Below are 18,919 nucleotides of genomic sequence, written 5' to 3' on the forward strand. Positions count from 1 at the left end.
CAGAGGGGACTGGCTTGGCCTAGGAAGGGTTCATCTATCCAAGACCCACCACTGAGATGTTTTTATTGAAATGCATGTTATGAGTAACACATGAACTCCCTCTGGCCCAGGTGGGACCTCTTCCCTCATAGGTGGGTCAGGCCCAGTGGGACAGTCTCGTTGATGGTAAGAGGGAGCCAAGTAAGAGAAGGCCTCCAAGGCGTAGGAGATGGTGTCAGGTGAGTCTGGGGAATTGACGATTATGGCGCCTGCTGGAAGCCCGGTATGGTCTGGTTCTCCTCAGCTGTGGCTGCAGATTTCTCTTCATTGGCTGCCTCCTCTGAAAACAGACTCCTCTTTTCCGCAATTAATCTTTTAACTCCTACCATCCACTGACTGACCTCAGTCACATGGTCAACCATGAGTGAGCGGTGGATGTCATCTGCTGCATCCCACTGGTGGGTTGAAAGCTCTGAAGACAGATGGGGGTTAAGCAAGCAGCCTGGGGTAAAAGAGCTTCCATGTCTCCCCTCCCAGTCGATCATAATCTCAGCACCTGCTCCAGCACAGCCAACCACAGCAGGACAAGGGATTTAGGCTATACCAAAGAACCCACCCATACCTTGCACCAGTAGAGCCATTCTCTTCTTTACAGGTATTGACAACTTTCCTCCAGCCCACTGTTCCTGCAGCAGTGCCAGGCGTCGGCTGATGTCATCACATACCTGTTTCTAAGAGACGGCCTCCGATTCAGTGCTGCCAGCCCAATGAGGGGAGGAGAGGGAAAGGCAGCACCATATAGGAAGCACCTGCTTTCTCTGGCCCATACTTTAGTCTTTAGAGTTCTGGTTCTTTACCCAAAGATTAGAGACCCCACTGAGAAGCTGATGAAACCTATGGAGCTCCTCCTGTGACTAGAATTTTAAAATTTTAGGGGCTTCTCAGACTCTCAGAAGCTCATCCTATAGTGTTACTTCACAAATAAGAAAACTAAGAGCCAAAAAGGTGAAATTGCCATGCTACTTTCCCTTTCTTTTGACATTCTTCAGATCTCTTTTTCTAAGAACTAAGAAAACACTGTACCTAGAAGAGGTTTATTTCTCCCTAAATGGGCACGACATAAATTTCCTGAGCACAAAATCAGCAACATCTGCTCTGAATGGCATGGAAGTACAGAAAATCAGGTTGTTCACTAATAGGAGCTGAATTCAACTCTTGTTCCCACAGCAACTTCTACTGATTGGTCTTCAAAAGTCTTGTTAATGCTCCTGAAATCCTGTGTTCATTTCACTGAGAAGGCCTTAGCAGATTCTGAAGAAGTCCATAACTCTCAAAGGATTAGGAGCTATTGTCCATTGGGTCAGAGTGTCTATCTCTGGGAGCCATTCTGGATTTGGCTGTGGATGGGAGCCCTCTCTAACCTCTGATGTGCTAGGGCTTACCTTTGTGTGGCCACGACAATCTTCCAATGCCTGTTCCAAAGGTCTCAGCACATCTTCCATCAGAGCCTCAGACTCAACTGGGAAACTTGTGGGCTCCACACCAGAGGCAGGACCACTCCCCACAGGTGGGGACCTGGGAGCCTTACTTGAAGGAGGTGGAGGCCCCATTGGGGGAGGCCCAGGAGAAGTCTCTGAGGCGGGGACTGAAAAGGTACAGCAGGATCAAGCAACGTGGCTTAAATGGGTAAGAAGCCTAACTCTTAAGAAGGCCTACTCTCTGAGACAACTTACTCATTCAAAAATACACATTTATGAAGTCCCCACTCTATGCCAGACAATGTGCTAGGCACTAAAAGATTAGAATAGTAAACCAGGCCTGGGTGCAGTGGCTCACGCCTGTAATACTAACACTTCGAGAGGCCAAGGTAGGAGGATTGCCTGAGCTCAGGAGTTCAAGACCAACCTGGGCAATATAGTGAGATCTCGTCTCTACAAAAAAATTTTAAAATTATCTGAGTGTGGTGGCACACACTTGTAGTCCTTGCTACTCAGGAGGAAGTAAACCAGACAGATTAATTTCCTGACCTTAGAGAGTTTAATTCTAGAGGGAGGAAAAAAACACAAGAAAACTATGAAATTATGTTACATGCTACAAAGAAAATGGTTTATGGGAGAGCCTATCTAAAGTGTTCAAGGAAGGCCTTCTGAGGTACATTTAAGTTTATCTGAGCTCACTTGCTATGTGACTTTTAGCAAGTTACTTTCAACCAGAGCTTGGGTTCCTCTTCTTTAAAATGGGGATGTATATAATGCCACTTATTTTACAGGGTTGCAGTGAAGATTCAGAATATAGGTACAGGTTGAGTGTGGTGCCCAGCAAATTGGGAGGATGAGGCAGGAGGATAGCTTGAGCCCAAGAGTTTGAGAGCAGCCTGAGCAACACAGTAAGATCCTGTCTCTTACAAAAAAAAAAAAAAAAATACAGCTGCTAGACTAGTATGTAGCAAAAAGTACAAACTGAGCTGTTTTTATTAAATTAAGAACTAATGGATGGGATAGATGCAGCTATGAAGAGTTGAAGGAGCCAGGCGTGGTGGCTCACGCTTGTAATCCCAGCACTTTTGGGAGGCTAAGGTGAGCAGATCACGAGGTTAGGAGTTCAAGACCAGCCTGGCCAACATAGTGAAGCCCCATCTCTACTAAAAAAAAAATTTAGCCGGGCGTGGTGGTGGGAGCCTGTAATCCCAGCTACTTGGGAGGCTGAGGCAGGAGAATTGCTTGAACCTGGAAGGTGAAGATTGCAGTCAGCAGAAATCGTGCCACTGCACTCCAGCCTGAGCAACAGTTCAAGACTCTTGTCTTTAAAAAAAAAAAAAGAGAGAGCTGAAGGAACAGGTACTAGGTAGAGGTGAGAGCAGTGCCCAAGAAGCAGGAAAAGTCTTGACTTATTCAAGAGACTGAAATGAGGCCTGTACGGCTAAAAATTATCACTGAAGAAAGTAGTATGAGCTATCACTAGAGAGGTTAAGCAGGGAGTCCAGACCCGGCAGGACTTTAGGAGTGTTTGGTCTTGAGTCAGGGGTACTGAGAAGCCACTGCAGGTTTATAAAAGCAAGGGGCAATGTGACCAGACTTATTTTTACACATGCCTGCTCTGTGAAAAACTGATGGAAACAGGTCAACAATGGTGGCAGGAACACCAGTTGGGAGGTTGAGTAGTCCAGGAAAGAGATAATGCTAGTGTGGACTAGGGTAAAAGAGTAGATGAGGGGAATGGAGTAGTCTGAGATTTACTTAGGAGGAAGTAGCAACAGGAGTGGATTGGGAGTGAGGAAGAGAGAAGTCAAGTTGACTCTTAGTTTCTGACTTTAGTAATGGGAACCACTAACAGAAAGAAGACTGGAGGAGAAAAGTCAAAAATTTACTTTTAGGTATCAATATCCACAAGGATGATTAATTCATTTAGTAATTTGTCGTTTCAGTTGACCTGTTCACCTCCAGTTATCATTTTTTCCAACCCTATGTCAGCCTCTCATCCCCCTGCCTTGTTCACAACACTGTTACCTCTAAAATCTCATCATCCCTTCCTACCCCTTCCAGCTCAGCTACTTTGATTTCAATGTACATTAAAATCACTCCCTTATAAATATTCTTACCTCCTTTATCTCCTCCCATTGTCCCACTTTCCTGATTGAACCCAACTTGCCTGCACTTGGGAGGAAAAACAGAAACATGCTGATACTTTATTATCAGCATGGTTTTACTAGATTTTAAAAGGCACCAAACACTGCCTGGATATTTTGCCTCATTTTTTCCACTCTTCAGAATTTCTCTTCCTTTCCCTGCTATCTACTTCTGACACTGCCTGATGTTGCACCGAGAAAGTAGAGGTCATTAAACAGAAACTCTCTCATTAAACAGAAACCACCAGTCCTCCTAACCCACCTGCATTGGTGGCCACTTTTCTTCCTCTATTAATAGATGAAAAGGTTCCTGCTCTTATCAAAAGCCATCTTTCTACCTGTACCCTGCATCCTAGCCTCTCTTGTCTTCTCTAGACTTCCCTACTGTAATTCTCTCTCTTCTCTTACATAATCAGTTCTCCCTCTCTCCTGAGTCATCCCATCAGCATACAAACATGCTGTAGTATATTACTATCAAAACACTCCCTTACTTCACAATCCATTTTCAGATACTGTCCCATTTCTTATATTCACTTCACAGCAGAATTTGAGTGAGCTGTTTATAGTCACTCTCTCTACTTTTCACATTCTCTTCTTAGCCCATTCCGGCTGAGTTTCTATCCTCACTACTGCAGAGACTGCTCTTATGATCACTAGTGACTGCTATGTTTTTAAAATCTAGTGGTTCCTTGTCTCTATCTTGATGTCTCAGCAGCATTCATCACTACTGATTCATGACTTTACATTCTCCTATTTTCTTTTTTTTAATTTTGGTTTTGGTTTTGTTTTTGAGACGGAATCTCGCTCTGTTGTCAAGGCTGGAGTGCAATGGCGCAATGTCAGCTCACTGCAACCTCCGCCTCCCAGGTTTAAGAGATTCTCTGCCTCCCAAGTAGCTGGGATTACAGGTGCCTACCATCACACACAGCTAATTTTTGTATTTTTAGTAGAGACATTTTCGCCATGTTGGCCAGACTGGTCTTGAACTTCTGACCTCAGGTGATCTGCCCGCCTTGGCCTCCTAAAGTGCTAGGATTACAGGCGTGACCCACCGTGCCTGGCCTCTCCTGTTTTCTTCTTTGGCCATTTCTCAGTCTCCTTTGCTTATTCCTTCTCTACTCAACCTTGAAATGCTAGAAAGCCCTAGGGCTCTGTCCCTGGCCTTATTCAAGCCCATGACATCAAATGCCATCCCCATAATGGTGACTTATTTCTCTAATTCTAGCCTAGACCTTTCCCCAAAAATAATAGCCTAACTTAGCAGAGCCCCCCGCCCATAAAAAACTCCCCTCTCCCCAAAACCACTATCCCCGAGTCTTCCTATATCAAGCAAAACATTTTAGTTATATGGGTTCCTCATATATCTACTCATTCCTACTGACTTTCTCCATCTCATATCCATTCAACTCCTAACACTCTGACTCCCACCCTTATGCAAATCATTAAATCTTGCCTATATTACCATAATAGCTGTAATTTGTCTTTCCACTCCCCTAAAATCTTGTCTTCACAGAGCAGACACAGTGATCCTTCCAGAATGTAAATCAGTCCCTGGTTCTCAAGCTAGGAAGATAGTGCCCACAATATCAAATGTCTGGAAACACTTTGGGCTGTCACAACTGGGTGGATGCTACTGACATCTATTGGTGGAAGTCAGAGTTGCTGATAAACATCCTATAACACACAGGAGAGTCTCTCACAAAGAATTATCTGGCCACAACCTATCAATACTGCTGAGTTTAAGGAACCAAGCCTTGGGCCGGGCGCAGTGGCTCACACATGTATTCCCAGCACTTTGGGAGGCTGAGGTGGGTGGCTCAAGAGGTCAGAAGATTGAGACCAGCCTGGCCAACCTGGTGAAACCCCGTCTCTACTAAAAATACAAAAATTAGACGGGTGTGGTGGCGCATGCCTGTAATCCCAGTTACACAGGAGGCTGGGGCAGGGGAATCCCTTGAACTGGGGAGGCGGAGGTTGCAGGGAGCCAAGATCACCCGACTGTACTCCAGCCTGGACCACAGAGTGAGACTCTGTCTCAAAAACAAACAAACAAACAAACAAAACAAAACAAAAAAAAAAACAAGCCCTGTATCATTCTTCTGCAGCAAAAAGGGTGTGGAGAATGGAGGGCAACTGAAAGAACCAAACCTGAGTCCCTTTCTGGGGGCCACAGCACAGTCCATTTAATGGCCTGGAAAATTCTCAGGGGAAAAAGTGGCTCTCCTCTACTTTAAACTTTTCAATGGTTTCCAACTTTACGTAGATTAAAATACAAACTTCTTATCCTGGTGTACAAAGCCCACAATGCTGTAGCCAGCCACTCTATATTTCATCAGTCTCTGAATTGGCCAAACTTGTTCCTGTTGCAGCTGTTTCTTTTGCTTGGAATGCTCTTGTACATGATCTTTGTGTGGCTTAAATGTCAGCCCCTCAGACACCTAGTTACCCAGTCATATTACATCACTGCTTATTTCTCTGTACACCCTCACCACTATTTCATCTTTCAGTCCATCTCCAGTGCTACAACGTGTACTCCCTGAAAGCAGAGATCTTATGTTTTACTCACTGCTGCCTAGTTAGCCCTCAAACGATGTCTGACTCACAGTTAAGTGCTCAGTAAATAACAGTGATTAAATAAATGAATCACTGTGAAGTCTGAGACGATTATCATATACCCAAGTGAAGACGGAATCAACAAACTGATATGCTACTATGAACTTCTGGGAAGAGATACAGGTTAACAAAATAACTTGAGGATAAAAACTATATTAAAAGCCACGGGGTCTGGATGAGATCACCTAGGATGAAAATATAGTCTTTTTAAATCAATATACCATTTATTAATCTAAGCAGCAGAGAAGCGGCTCGGAAAAGCACCTGCCCTGAGACCGTTACTGGAGCCCCAAAACCTCTCTTCTTAACTTAAGGAGTCCTCGGCGAAGAGAAAAAAGCCTTGAGGACAGGCTTATCCCTTACACCGCCCATTCTCCGCCGGTCTTCCAGCACAGGGGCCCCACGCACCTCTGGGAGATCCATCCTGGGGTGCGGCGACCCTCTTGGTGAGTAGCGTGCGCCTCGGTCCGCCGGCCTGGGTCTGCAGCCCGTATGAGAACTGCGGTGGGTCGTTCCAACCGCGCTCCTTGTTGCCTACGGAGGCGAGGGATGTGTGAAGCGAGCCCAGAACTCCACCGTTAGCTTATATTAGGGCTGGGAGATAGAGGGTCCATAGCCCGCGCCGCCACCTCCCCTAGCTTAGGCCGGGGCGAGGACCTAACGCCCTAGCCCGCCGGCTGTGCTCACCCGGCTTCACGTACAGCTCCGCCATCTCCACTTCCGGTTGGCCAGCAGGGCAGCGCGTCATTTCCGGGGCGGCCGCTCACAAGGGCCAGGTGAGCCGCGTCCTGGGCCAGGCGATTGCCTGGAGTTCACAACCGGCGGGAGGCGCCGTGGGGACCCTGTGCCAAACTCCCCAAGACTCGAAGGCTCTATCTAATGTATTGGGGCCCTGGTCTCAAGGCATCAGAGGTTGTTGTCCAGGAGCCAGCGCTCTAGGAGCCCTCATCCTCACTGGAGCAAGTTCAAACAACCAGACGCTCCCACATACGCCCCACTGTGATCTAGCAAGGTTGACTTCTACAGCCTCCTCTGTGCATTGCCCTGCACAATCTACATATTCACGTCTTGTAGCCTCACTAACTAGTACTCATCTTCCTTCAGTACTTAGCTCAGATGTCAGTTCTTCAGGAGGCCTTCTGGAATGTCTCAGGCCAGGTTAAGTGTCTCACTTGAGCTCCCACAACCCTACAACCCGCTGAGATTTCCTAGTTGAATTACATCACATCTGTCTTGACTCTTGTTCATCTCCCTGTCTGACAGTCTCAAAAGGTGGGACCCTGACTATTTTATTACATCCCCAGTGCCTAGCTTAGTGCCTGGCACAGAGAAGTCCTTAGAAAATATGTTTGTTGAATGAATGAAGTCAGATCTCCATCACACCCATACTGTCATGTGACTACAGAGAGCCACCAATATCAAGCACAGACACAAAGACACTGATCTCACACAGGCTGTTAGCCCCCAGCCCTGTCCCAGGCCCAATATATTCATACCCAGTGAGGTCACTGAGGGATTTTTATTTGCACTGATTTTGCTATAAAGTGTTACTGAGGTAGAGCCAATTGTCCAGGGTTGGACGGGCAAGGAACACAAGGACCCAAGGAAAGGGGAGCCAAGGTCCTAGGTTGTGGGGCAGTGCCTCCCAGTCATCCATATAAACAATAAATTGGACAATAAATAGACGGTGGACAAGGATCAGAGGGACAGACAGAGAAGGCGCCAAGGGGTGACAGGCTATAGGCCTTGGGGAATAAAGGGGTACCGTGTTAGGCATGGACCCAGAGCCTCCTTCCCCAGCCTTCCCAGGTAAGTTTAGGGCATATGGAGCAGAGAGGGTTTCAGCCGGAAGGCATCAAGGAAAGAGAAGACACCCCGCTTTCGAGGGGTTGCCCCTGCACTGCCAACCCCTCCTTTGAGCAGAGGGAGGGGCAGGGGTCCTCCTGGGGAATCCATGGAGCTGGTCCGCTTGAGCCGCAGGCGGGTACGGGCCTGGGTACCCCAGGCCTTGCCTCGAGCTGCAGAGGCCACAAGACACTTCTGGTACTGAACCTAGGGAGAAGGGGAATTTGAGGATCCAGCTACTTTCTGCCCCTAGACTCCCTAAAAGCTTCTGCTGGACAGAGAACTGGCCAAATCTTCTATCTGATAACAAGGTTGGTAGTTGGCTACATGTGAAGTTTCTAGAGCATTCCAGGTAGCTCAAAAATCATAAAACGTGTATCAAGAACTTAAGGAGGGCTGGACACTGCTAAGCGCTTTGTATAATTCAGTTATTTATGAGGTGTTATCCCTGTTTTGCAAATTGAGGAAATTGAGATTCAGAGACTATATGACTTGCCCAATGTCACACAGCCAGAGAAAGGCAGAAATGGCATTCAACCTAGTTCTTTCTGATTACAGAGCCTGAACTCCCAATTACATGTACCACTATGCTGCCTCTTTTCCATCTCTCACTGGTGTGGACTAGTCCCTGCCAAAGCAGATTCCCTAGTCAAGGGTAAGGGTCTACAACTCAAACTCCAGCCCCAATGCAACTGCCCCCAGTCATCTCATCTGAAAGGTTCAAAGGTGTCCTAATTATCCTTCCTACCTCCTCTCGCGTCCTCCAAATGTTTTAGCCATACCATAGCTTAAGTGGTCATCCTAATTCATAAACCTGACTTCACTGTCCAACTTCAATGATTCCTGGTGCCTCCAGATGAACTCATCACCCTGACCTGTGAGGTTCCCCATAACCTGGTTTCTGTCATTCTCTCTGATCTCCTATCTCACTACATCCCCCTTGCATGCCAGATACACTAGATTCTTTCAGATACTCTCATCCACCAGTATCTCTTGCCTTCACACCTAAGGCTCCCGTGCTTGGCACACCTGCTCTACTCCCTTTCACCTGGCTAACTTCCTTCTTGGACTCTCGGTTTTCTTTGTTTTTTAATTGTATTTTAGGTTTTGGGGTACATGTGAAGAATATGCAAAATTGTTGCATAGGTGCATACGCGGCAGTGTGATTTGCTACCTTCCTCCCCTTCACCTATATCTGAGACTCTTGGTTTTCTATCGGCTCTTACAGGTAACCTTCCTGACCCCTAAAAGGACCACCTCTTCCATCAACCAGTGGTGTACAACTTATTTCTGGTCTATCTTGGCTCTATCCTAAGTGTTTTGTGAAGACAAGGACTGTGCCCTTTATAGCACTAAATTCTCAGGGTCAACTATGGTGCGTGGGACCCTATAAGCACTCAAATTTGTTGAATGAATGAGTGAACTGAACTAACAAAGTGTAAGCAACCCACACTCAAATGCCCACAGGTGCCAGGAAATAAACCTAAATAAGACAAACAGGATCAACAATGTCCACTCTTTAGAGCACAGCTTCTGCACAATTCTGGCTGCATGCTGACATTTATACGTGTGAACCCAGTGCCAGAGCTCTTGATATTTTAACAAAAAGAAGACAGTGATTATTATGTGAAATGTCCTGGCCTGTAAGTATTGGCAACTAATTAAAACTTACTAAAAACAGCATGAGGGCCAAAACATTAATGAACCAGAATCAGCCCAGGTTTATGATCTCTGAAGAGGCTGCCGACCCTGAGCCCCAGTAAATAGCGGAGAGCACCTGCAGGGCAATCCCACCCACCCATTCCCACCCCTGACTCACCATACAGGCAGCCTGCACAGCTTCGGAGAGTCCCCCTGCATGGGGCTGGCACCAGAAGGCTGCGCACTGGAAGCTCTGACGGCCCAGGTCAGCGATGAGGCCAAAGGTGTGTGGGTCGCGGCCAACACCAATAAATGTCACAAGGCGCACAGGGCACTGCCACAATGGCTCCTCCTCTGTACTGGCCTCTGCCTGCCCACACCAGGCCTAGTCACTAGAGGGCCAAGCACTGGCCAGACCCACTGAACTTTTCTGGCAGCAAGCAGTGACCCCTCAGCATCCCTGCTCACCCCTCCAAAGCCCCCAACTTCACCCTCTTCTTGTACCTGAACAGGGTATGCAGTCATGAGAGAGTCAGACACACTGAGCGTGGTGGGGACCCAGGCATTCCGGTCCCCCCTGGCAGTGAGGGCACCAATGGCCTCGTTCAGCACATCCATGCCTAGGGGAACATGCCCAGCATGTCTCCCAGTTGTAAAGAAACAAAGAGTCTGCAGGGAGTGTCTAGGCCCCTCTCACTGACTTGGGATTCAGAGATATGGGAACAGGATAGCTGGGGCAAGCCTTAGAATTCCGAGTTGGGAAGGCTGGTACATTCCAGGCCATAACAAGGCCATGGGAGGACTCTGAGAAATGGTAGTGAGACCCACCTCATTCACCTTTCCCTTGCCTTACACAACCCACCATATGCAGCCCCCTCAGTCCTCACCCATGGCTTTGGTGACTGGCAGTGTCCCCATGTACAGTGCCTCATACTTCTGAGCAGCCTGGCTCACTGCATCCAGCAACTCCACTGAAATATAAACATAAAGTTGGCCTGGCAGCTCTCTCAATTACCCTTTTCCCCACCCTTCTGATGGGGCCAGGACTCAGGTCGAAGCTGGTCCTGTTAGAAGAAAGACTCATAGATGCTCCTCCAACTCACAGCTTGGGATCCCTGAGACCAGACACCTCAGAAATTTCTCCACAGAAGTACTAAAGAACCAGAAATCACCCATCCACAAAGCAGCACCAAAGCAGCCCGATGCAGCAATGCAGGACTCCCCTCCCCATACCTTGCCGTGGCAGGTCTTCAGGGGAGATAGGATCTGGGGAGCAGCAAGAGGCATCACCACTGACCCCTACTCGCTCTGACAAGATCTAAAACACAATGAAGCCAGCATGACCCATAGGGAGAGAGGGATATTAGGGTAAAAGGGCCAATACCCCTCCAACTACCTTGGAAGCTTCAGACCCAATCCCTTACCCACATTCCCTGCCCCACCCCTGACCCTTACCTGGGCACAAAGCCCATGTAGGACACTGGCAATGGCCTTGGCAGGAACATCACAGCGAAACACATGGCACTTGAGCATACAGCTGTCTTTGTCACTCGCCACAAAAGCGAAGTCCCTAGCAGGGGCAGAGATGGGGCTGGGGTAGAGGCTGGTTAGAGGCAGGAGCCTGCAGGAGGCTGGAAAGTCAGGCTAGGGATATGGCAGGGATGGAGTAGGGAGGTCAGGGTTGGGGCTCAGGGTACCTGGTTTTCACTCACCTGTCACTGTTCCGGAAGCATGTAGGAGCACAGAAGGGAATCAGCCCAGCCTCTCGGGCTCTCCCCCATCTGTCCCTGCTGAGCTGGGCCCACCCTCCCCAACCAGGGCTGGACCAGGCAGGGGAGGCAGTCCTGGGTCCACATCAGAGGGTCTGTGTCCAGGGGTTCAAGTACTGGGGATCAGCATCAGTGGGGATCACAGCCTGCAGTAGGGAGGGAGAAGTAGCTCTCGCTTGGGGGAAAGTAGGAGTCCTCACCGACCCTTGGAGCTCCCCACGCCCCACACTCGGATGTGCACCAGAGGCTGGCAGTGGATCAGACTGTGGTCCAGGGGATTCACCAGGCTCATGGCATCCTTCTTCAGGATCATCAGCATGTTCTGGCCCTGCCAAGGACAGAGGTCAGTCCAGAGCTCAGATAAAGGTCACTGCCATGGGAAACAGGCAATTCAGGGACAACTACCTCTGCTGGGCCCTGGGCGAAACCCACCGTGGGGCCCAGCCAACTTACCTCACCCCAGGCACCATCTGGGGGCTGGCTCCGGCTGCGGGTCTGGGCCAGCTGCTGGATGCAGTTATTGACTGCAATACTGCTCTTCCCCGGTGCCAGGTCCTCTTCAGGTACCTCTACCCAGCCCAGAGAGCGAACTGCAAAGCACTGATGGGTTGGGAGAAGGGAAAGGAATAGGGATGGAGTAAGGTGGCAGGTGCCACAATACAAACGCCCTGCCTTCATCCTTGATGACCTCTACTCAGTCCAATCCCACCCTTGGTCTTTCCCTTGGGACCTCCCAATGCCCTGAGGCCCAAGTCACTACCTTAGCCCCTGGCTCCATGCTCTGGATGTAGGATTCTTCACCATACCAGGACAGAGAGTTACTGAAACAGAGCAGAGCTGTTAAGAGGACCACATTTCCTACAGTAGAGACACTTGTGAGGCCTAGACTACTTGATGAGCACAGGCTTAGGGGCAAGACCCAGAATACAGCCCCAGAAATATAAAACCAGGACATGGTAGAGCCCAGGACATATTAACAGAACATAAAATGTGGCTTAGAATTTGAGGGAAAATTCAAGACAGAGGACCCAGACATAGGACATAGAATAAAAGTCACCAAGGCCAGGCACAGTGGCTCATGTCTGTAATCCCAGCACTTTGGGAGGCCAAGGCGGGTGGATCAAGAGGTCAGGAGATTGAGAGCATCCTGGCCAACATGGTGAAACCCCATCTCTACTAAAAATACAAAAATTAGCCTGGTATGGTGACGTGTGCCTGTAATCCCAGCTACTTGGGAGACTGACGCAGGAGAATCGCTTGTACCCGGGAGGCAGAGGTTTTAGTGAGCCGAAATTGCGCCACTGCACTCCAGCCTGGGTGACAGAGCGAGACTCCATCTCAAAAGAAAAAAAAAAAGAATAAAAGTCACAAAATGGAGCAGGGTCCAATATGTGGACCAGAACCCCAAACTAGGACAAGAGACCCTAGAACGCGGACTTAATGTCCAAGGTCTAGAACATGATAGCTTAGGACCAAGAATATGAAAAACACGTAGCTACAAAAAAGAGCTTAGAACAAGGAATAAAACTCAAAATACTGACAGTTAAGAACATGGGTCAGAGTCGAGAACACAACAGAACCCAAAACATGGGACAGAATCCAGACCCTAGGCTGGAAAGCAGGCCGTGGGTCCAGCTGCATTTTTGAATGCCATGGAACCCCAAGCCTTTCATTTTGCCTGGGCCACCCCTGTTACCTCCGGTCCAGTGAGCTCTCCAGGCTGGAGAAGGATCTCCCTTTGGGGGGCCGCAGTCCCCAAATCCCCTCCGTTTCCTGTGGAGTGGGGGTTAGTTAGTGTAGCAGCAGACCTAGGTCCACATACGGACTCAGACTTCATCCTCACAGTCCACCTACCGTGCCTGGGTTCTCCGCATCTCCTAGTTCCCAGGTTGGGCGCTGCCACTGGGTGCTACCGCTGGGTACATGCCAGTAGTAAGTACCTGCAGCATCGTGGATCTTCCTCCAGCCCGGGGGCAGGCCAGGCTCCCCCTCCAGACTCTGGTCCCCCCACAAGTCATCTACAGGAACACCGGGTTAGAAAAAAGGGAGCATATTATTTGTGAATTCACAATAATATGTTATCATAATCCACTCTCCATCCACAAAATGGGTCAGTTCTTAGGCTGAAGATCCAAGCTCCCCAATCTTGAAGGCATAACACATAAAGATCGGGTTCATTCGTTTCCCCCGGTCCCTACTCAGAGACGTATCCCCCACCCTGTCTTTGAGCCCCAGAGTAGCCTTTCGCATTCCCTCGTCCTCCCTCAGCTCCTGGTCTTCCCACCAGGCCCCTCCGTGCACACCATCGCAGTTGACCAGAATGATGGCCAGCATGTAATCCTTGCCCAGCATAACCCCTGCCGCTCTCCGCCGGCCTTTGCCGGCCGGCACTCTCAGCCCAGCGTGACCTCCGGAGCTACTGCGCCTGCAAGCCCAGCCTCTCTGCACCGGAAGCTGCCGGGCCAGCTGGCGCCGCACAAATACTGGGCGGGACACAGGCCGGTCCTGGGGGCGGGCCTGAGCCGCACCGCCCGCTGAGGGGTGGTGCGTGTAAACAGGCGTCTGGAACTCCGAATGGGTGCGTGTTTCCGTGTGTGGGTCCGGGGGAGGCGCACGAACGCCAGCGAACCCGCTGACACCACCGCGCAACTATGAGCTCATCAGGCGCCCGAAGACCGCCAAGGCGAACATGCGTCGCACGCTCGAGTGAGATCATCGCGCTCGCGTCGTGAATAAGCTCACACGCAGCCGGGGACTCGATGGACGGGGTCACGTGGAAGTATCTGGGAGAGGCGGGCTTGGTTACTAGGAAAGCACCTCATCCTTTACAAAAATGCTCCGGAAGTGCCTTCGCCCTCAGTAAATATGGCCGGAGTAGTCGGCACTAGGGAGGCGGGGCTGCGCCTGCGCAACAAGTTCGGCGGGGAAGATGGCGGATGACAAGGTGAGTGGCCTTGGGGGTGATCTGCAGCCGGGCGTGGTCTTCACTCTCCTTGACTTTTATAGTTCCAAGTAGAAGCGACTCTGGAGCGGCTCAGGAGTGAGGATGCACTTGCTTCTTCTGAGGCTCCTGTCAGTTGTCTTAACAGTGTGGAGTGGTGTGGGGAGAGCATTCGACAAGGCGGGAGGAACCGTGGATCCCCCCGATGTCCCCTCTTGGGAACCATCACGAACCCAAGTAACTAGCACATACTCAAACACATTCACCCTGAAACACTCTTCACTTTACCCCATTCCCTAGCCCCTGAAATTTCCTTCCCAGTGACATGATGTTTCCAATCACACAGACACTCACACCACCCTCATTCAAACACTCCCTTGCATACACTCTAAATTTCATACTTATATGCGATCAGAATCACCCAATTCATTTACTTACACACATGTCAACAGTCATTCTCTCTCTTTTTTTTTTTTTTTTTTTTTTTTTGTCATTCTCACTTGCATCCAGTCACTCACATTCAGTTTGGGATGGCCTTGGGAAGAAAGAGGTAAAACCCAGGCAGGAACCAAGACAATCAAATTGTCCAGGAAGCCGCCTCGATCCAGTACTCACCATTGATCTAGAATCTCAGCATTACCCACACATTTACAAAATGTCAGGCACTAGGACATAGTAGCCAAAACAGACTGGTCACGACTTTCAAGGAGCTCATAATGGAGTCAGTAGTGCTTTTCTGATGGACCTTCCTACCTTTCCTACATACTGCTTGCTATATAAAATTCAGATCCCATCTGTCAGTCCCTTCCTGGCCCCGATTTGAACTCTGTGCTTTTCAATGCTTTTCTTCCTGTGCCACTGCCATCTCAGGAAGCCTTTATAGGGAAAGGTCTTTCTGGCTCATCCCATCCCCTCCCAATTCCCAGCTTCTGATGGAATTGAGCAAGGGGTGGGGCTGAGTCAGATTGCTGGAGCCAGCCTCTCCCTTGTCCTAGGATTCTCTGCCTAAGCTTAAGGACCTGGCATTTCTCAAGAACCAGCTGGAACGCCTGCAGCGACGTGTGGAAGATGAAGTCAACACTGGAGTGGGCCAGGTAAAGACTGTCTCACTCCACCCCTGCCTTAGGCTTTATTGCCCAACACGCTGTTGAGAGTGTTGAATGAATGGTAGAGATTTATTCAGCAAATGATTATTGAAGGCCTATTTTCAGTCACCCTAAGGACAGTTTTTTCTGAATGGCACATGAACTAACATCTTAAATAGTGGTTAAGTAGGTGAAGAGGGGAGGAAAGAACATTCCAGGCAGATAGAACAGCATATGTAATTGTGATAGGAGTAGCATTATCAACATGAGGGGTGAAAGGAGGTCCACTTGGCTACAGTAGTCAGGGAGCATGCTAGGAAATGAGGCTAGAGAAACCAGCAGGGCTAGGGGCATCTCTGACCTTGTGTGGCAGTAGAGTTCTATGATTGGAGCTTTCTGACCCCAGGGTTCTGAGATTGTGTGATCAGAACTGCTAGGTTCTTTTTCTGGTCCCAGAACCTTGGGGAAAATCTGGAGATAATACCACGGTTGTCCAGGGTGAAGAGGAGCAAGTGGTGGAATGCTGTAATCCCAGCTTGAGTAGCCCCTGAACAGAGTCAGGAAAGAGCCTAGCTGAGTTTCCTTTTGCATTTTTCTCTGCAGGATGGCTCGCTATTGTCCTCCCCATTCCTCAAGGGATTCCTGGCTGGCTATGTGGTGGCCAAACTGAGGGCATCAGCAGTATTGGGTTTTGCTGTGGGCACCTGCACTGGCATCTATGCAGCTCAGGCATATGCTGTGCCCAACGTGGAGAAGACATTAAAGGACTATTTGCAGTCGCTACGCAAGGGTCCTGACTAGCTCTGGGTGGCATGGAAGAGGCAGAATGAGCAGCTTGACCTGCAGGTGGAGACACTTTATCTGGATTCCCCAGCTGTCATCCATTTGCTGTCTCCAACTTTCCTGCCACCTTTATCCTTGCCTCCCTTCCTGCAGAGTGTGGACAGTAGTTCCACAGCCTGCACCCTGGATTCCTTCTTCCCTTTCCCAACTCCATGGGATTGGCCCCAAGACTGCGGCTTCAAGGGCCACCAGCCCCTTACTTTTCAAGCCCTGACTGCGGAGTTGGTAGATGACTCTGATCCTTATTCTCTCTGGCGATGTTCCATAGCTCCTCCTTCCAGGGAGCTGGCTTCGTCACTTGATTTTCCCCAAATGTGTTGTAATCCCCACTGCCCCTTGGCCACCCAGGGTCTGGTGTGGGTATGAGTGTAGAAGATGGGGGTATGCAGGGCCTGGGCCGTCCTAGGCAGGCCCGCTGGACCTTAATGCTACTCCTGTCCACTGCTATGTATGGTGCCCATGCCCCATTGCTGGCGCTGTGCCATGTGAACGGCCGTGTGCCCTTCCGGCCCTCCTCAGCCGTGCTGCTGACTGAACTGACCAAACTACTGTTATGCGCCTTCTCCCTTCTGGTGGGCTGGCAAGCATGGCCCCAGGGGGCCCCACCCTGGCGCCAGGCTGCTCCCTTCGCATTATCAGCCCTGCTCTATGGCGCTAACAACAACCTGGTGATCTATCTTCAGCGTTACATGGACCCCAGCACCTACCAGGTGCTGAGCAATCTCAAGATTGGAAGCACAGCCCTGCTCTACTGCCTCTGCCTCCGGCACCGCCTCTCTGTGCGTCAGGGGTTAGCGCTGCTGCTGCTGATGGCTGCAGGAGCCTGCTATGCAGCAGGGGGCCTTCAAGTTCCTGGGAACACCTTTCCCAGTCCCCCTCCAGCAGCTGGTGCCAGCCCCATGCCCCTGCATATCACTCCACTGGGCCTGCTGCTTCTCATCCTGTACTGCCTCATCTCAGGCTTGTCTTCAGTGTACACAGAGCTGCTCATGAAGCGACAGCGGCTGCCCCTGGCACTTCAGAACCTCTTCCTCTACACTTTTGGTGTGCTCTTGAATCTAGGTCTGCATGCTGGCGGCGGCCCCGGCCCAGGCCTCCTGGAAGGTTTCTCAGGATGGGCAGCACTCGTGGTGCTGAGCCAGGCGCTAAATGGACTGCTCATGTCTGCTGTCATGAAGCACGGCAGCAGCATCACGCGCCTCTTTGTGGTGTCCTGCTCACTGGTGGTCAACGCCGTGCTCTCAGCAGTCCTGCTGCGGCTGCAGCTCACAGCCACCTTCTTCCTGGCCACATTGCTCATTGGCCTGGCCATGCGCCTGTACTATGGCAGCCGCTAGTCCCTGACTACTTCCACCCTGACTCTGGACCCCGTATATTGGGTGCCACCACCAGACCCCCCTCCCAGGCGACCCTCCCCCTCCCCTCAGCAGCCCTGTAACAAGTGCCTTTTGGGAAAAGCTGGAGAAGTGAGAGCAGCCAGGTTATTCTCTGGAGATAGGTCGATGAAAAGATACCCCTAGGAGATGCGAAGAGTGGGTTTGGTTAAGGAAATGCTTACCATTCCCCATCCGCAACCAAGTTCTTCCAGACTAAAGAATTAAGATAACATCAATACCTAGGCCTGAGAAATGACCCCATTCCTGTTGGGCAGCTCACTGCCTCATCCTGCATGAACACGGTTGATGAAGGTGGGGTGTGGGCAACATGTGGCATTCCTTGCCTACTTTGGTCACCCCAGTAGAGCCACCGGAGCTGGCTACTCCAGCCTAGCCTTGGTGCGTGACTCTTCCATAAAGGATACTCAACCTCCCACTTTCATGCCCAGTTGCCACAGATTATACAAACATTACCCCAGCCATTCTGACAATTTTCCCCCAGTTCCAGCAATGCCTAGAGACATGCCTCCTGCCCTCCCCACAGTGCTGCTCCCCACACCTAGCCTTTGTTCTGGAAACCCCAGAGAGGGCTGGACTTGATTCATCTCAGGGAATGTAGCCCCTGGGCCCTGGCTTAAGCCTACACTCCTGACCTCTCTGCTCACCCTGAGGGCCGTCTTGAATCCCGCTACCCACTCTGAGGCTCCTGGGAGGTACCATGCTTCCCACTCTGGGGCCTGCCCCTGCCTAGCAGTCTCCCAGCTCCCAACAGCCTGGGGAAGCTCTGCACAGAGTGACCTGGGACAGGGTACAGGAAACCTGTAGCTCAATCAGTGTCTCTTTAACTGCATAAGCAATAAGGTCTTAATAAAGTGTTCTAGGCTGTAGGGTGCTTCCTACAACCACAGCCATGATTGTCTTGTGTCTTCTATTTACACAACTCCCCTCAAACAATTTTGTTCCTCTGGGGTCCTGAGTATCTTAATTCTGGGGTAACTTTTAGACTAAGAAAATTGTTTTCTCCAGGCTATTACCAGTGGCTTTATTTCCTTTGAGAGCTCCTTGGAGCTGAGACATTTCCGTGTCACAGAGCTTTTGAAATTTCCCTGGAGCACAGAATTTGAGTCCTGGGGAACACGGAGGGAGTTGGGAACAGAAGGTACTGGGCCCAGCAGGATGAACGAGACTCTAGAAGCTGATGT

General features: G+C 50.1%; 4 protein-coding genes across 6 annotated transcripts; 2 read left to right on the plus strand and 2 right to left on the minus strand.

Moving 5' to 3' along the window:
• Positions 1–14: 14 nt before the first annotated feature.
• On the minus strand, positions 15–7,634 carry SRA1 (steroid receptor RNA activator 1). Its single transcript, XM_012470853.3, has 5 exons — positions 6,905–7,634; positions 6,626–6,751; positions 1,422–1,624; positions 602–710; positions 15–451 (listed from the first exon to the last, which is right to left on the minus strand). The coding sequence occupies exons 1-5, from the start codon at positions 6,963–6,965 to the stop codon at positions 240–242; spliced, it is 711 nt and encodes a 236-aa protein (XP_012326276.1). The 5' UTR covers positions 6,966–7,634; the 3' UTR covers positions 15–239.
• An 83-nt stretch (positions 7,635–7,717) lies between these two features.
• On the minus strand, positions 7,718–14,165 carry APBB3 (amyloid beta precursor protein binding family B member 3). Of its 3 annotated transcripts, none has more exons than XM_012470603.2 (13): positions 13,776–14,165; positions 13,327–13,490; positions 13,169–13,245; positions 12,233–12,293; positions 11,926–12,072; positions 11,673–11,800; positions 11,416–11,421; positions 11,159–11,273; positions 10,937–11,021; positions 10,591–10,674; positions 10,208–10,323; positions 9,882–10,073; positions 7,718–8,269 (listed from the first exon to the last, which is right to left on the minus strand). In XM_012470603.2, exons 1-13 carry the CDS (start codon positions 13,822–13,824, stop codon positions 8,033–8,035), a joined length of 1,461 nt encoding a protein of 486 aa, XP_012326026.2. In that variant the 5' UTR covers positions 13,825–14,165; the 3' UTR covers positions 7,718–8,032. The 3 variants fall into 3 exon arrangements, with proteins under 3 accessions (XP_012326026.2, XP_012325951.2, XP_064222459.1); XM_012470528.2 differs by having other exon boundaries at positions 11,159–11,294; XM_064366389.1 differs by lacking the exon at positions 9,882–10,073 and having other exon boundaries at positions 13,776–13,915.
• LOC105729800 (SLC35A4 upstream open reading frame protein) lies at positions 14,035–18,628 on the plus strand. Its single transcript, XM_012470758.2, has 3 exons — positions 14,035–14,416; positions 15,409–15,507; positions 16,102–18,628. The coding sequence occupies exons 1-3, from the start codon at positions 14,402–14,404 to the stop codon at positions 16,297–16,299; spliced, it is 312 nt and encodes a 103-aa protein (XP_012326181.2). The 5' UTR covers positions 14,035–14,401; the 3' UTR covers positions 16,300–18,628.
• On the plus strand, positions 16,704–17,678 carry SLC35A4 (solute carrier family 35 member A4). The gene has a single exon (XM_064366390.1). It carries the CDS (start codon positions 16,704–16,706, stop codon positions 17,676–17,678), a length of 975 nt encoding a protein of 324 aa, XP_064222460.1.
• Positions 18,629–18,919: the final 291 nt, after the last annotated feature.

Source organism: Aotus nancymaae, unplaced genomic scaffold (genome assembly GCF_030222135.1).
Source record: "Aotus nancymaae isolate 86718 unplaced genomic scaffold, 86718_ANA_hifiasm-v0.15.2.pri h1tg000064l_1, whole genome shotgun sequence".
Lineage (NCBI taxonomy): Eukaryota > Metazoa > Chordata > Mammalia > Primates > Aotidae > Aotus > Aotus nancymaae.

Coding starts and splice junctions, on each gene's coding strand:
- LOC105729800 (XM_012470758.2), top strand. Junction 15,508..16,101: donor TCAACACTGGAGTGGGCCAG/GTAAAGACTGTC, acceptor TTTTCTCTGCAG/GATGGCTCGCTATTGTCCTC.
- APBB3 (XM_012470528.2), bottom strand. CDS start 13,824: ATGCTGGGCAAGGATTACATGCTGGCCATCATTCTGGTCAACTGCGAT. Junction 12,073..12,232: donor GCATGGAGCCAGGGGCTAAG/GTAGTGACTTGG, acceptor CCAACCCATCAG/TGCTTTGCAGTTCGCTCTCT. Junction 10,074..10,207: donor TGACTGCATACCCTGTTCAG/GTACAAGAAGAG, acceptor TGGTGTGGGCAG/GCAGAGGCCAGTACAGAGGA.
- SLC35A4 (XM_064366390.1), top strand. CDS start 16,704: ATGAGTGTAGAAGATGGGGGTATGCAGGGCCTGGGCCGTCCTAGGCAG.
- SRA1 (XM_012470853.3), bottom strand. CDS start 6,965: ATGACGCGCTGCCCTGCTGGCCAACCGGAAGTGGAGATGGCGGAGCTG. Junction 6,752..6,904: donor GGAGCTGTACGTGAAGCCGG/GTGAGCACAGCC, acceptor TCGCCTCCGTAG/GCAACAAGGAGCGCGGTTGG. Junction 711..1,421: donor ATTGTCGTGGCCACACAAAG/GTAAGCCCTAGC, acceptor GCCGTCTCTTAG/AAACAGGTATGTGATGACAT.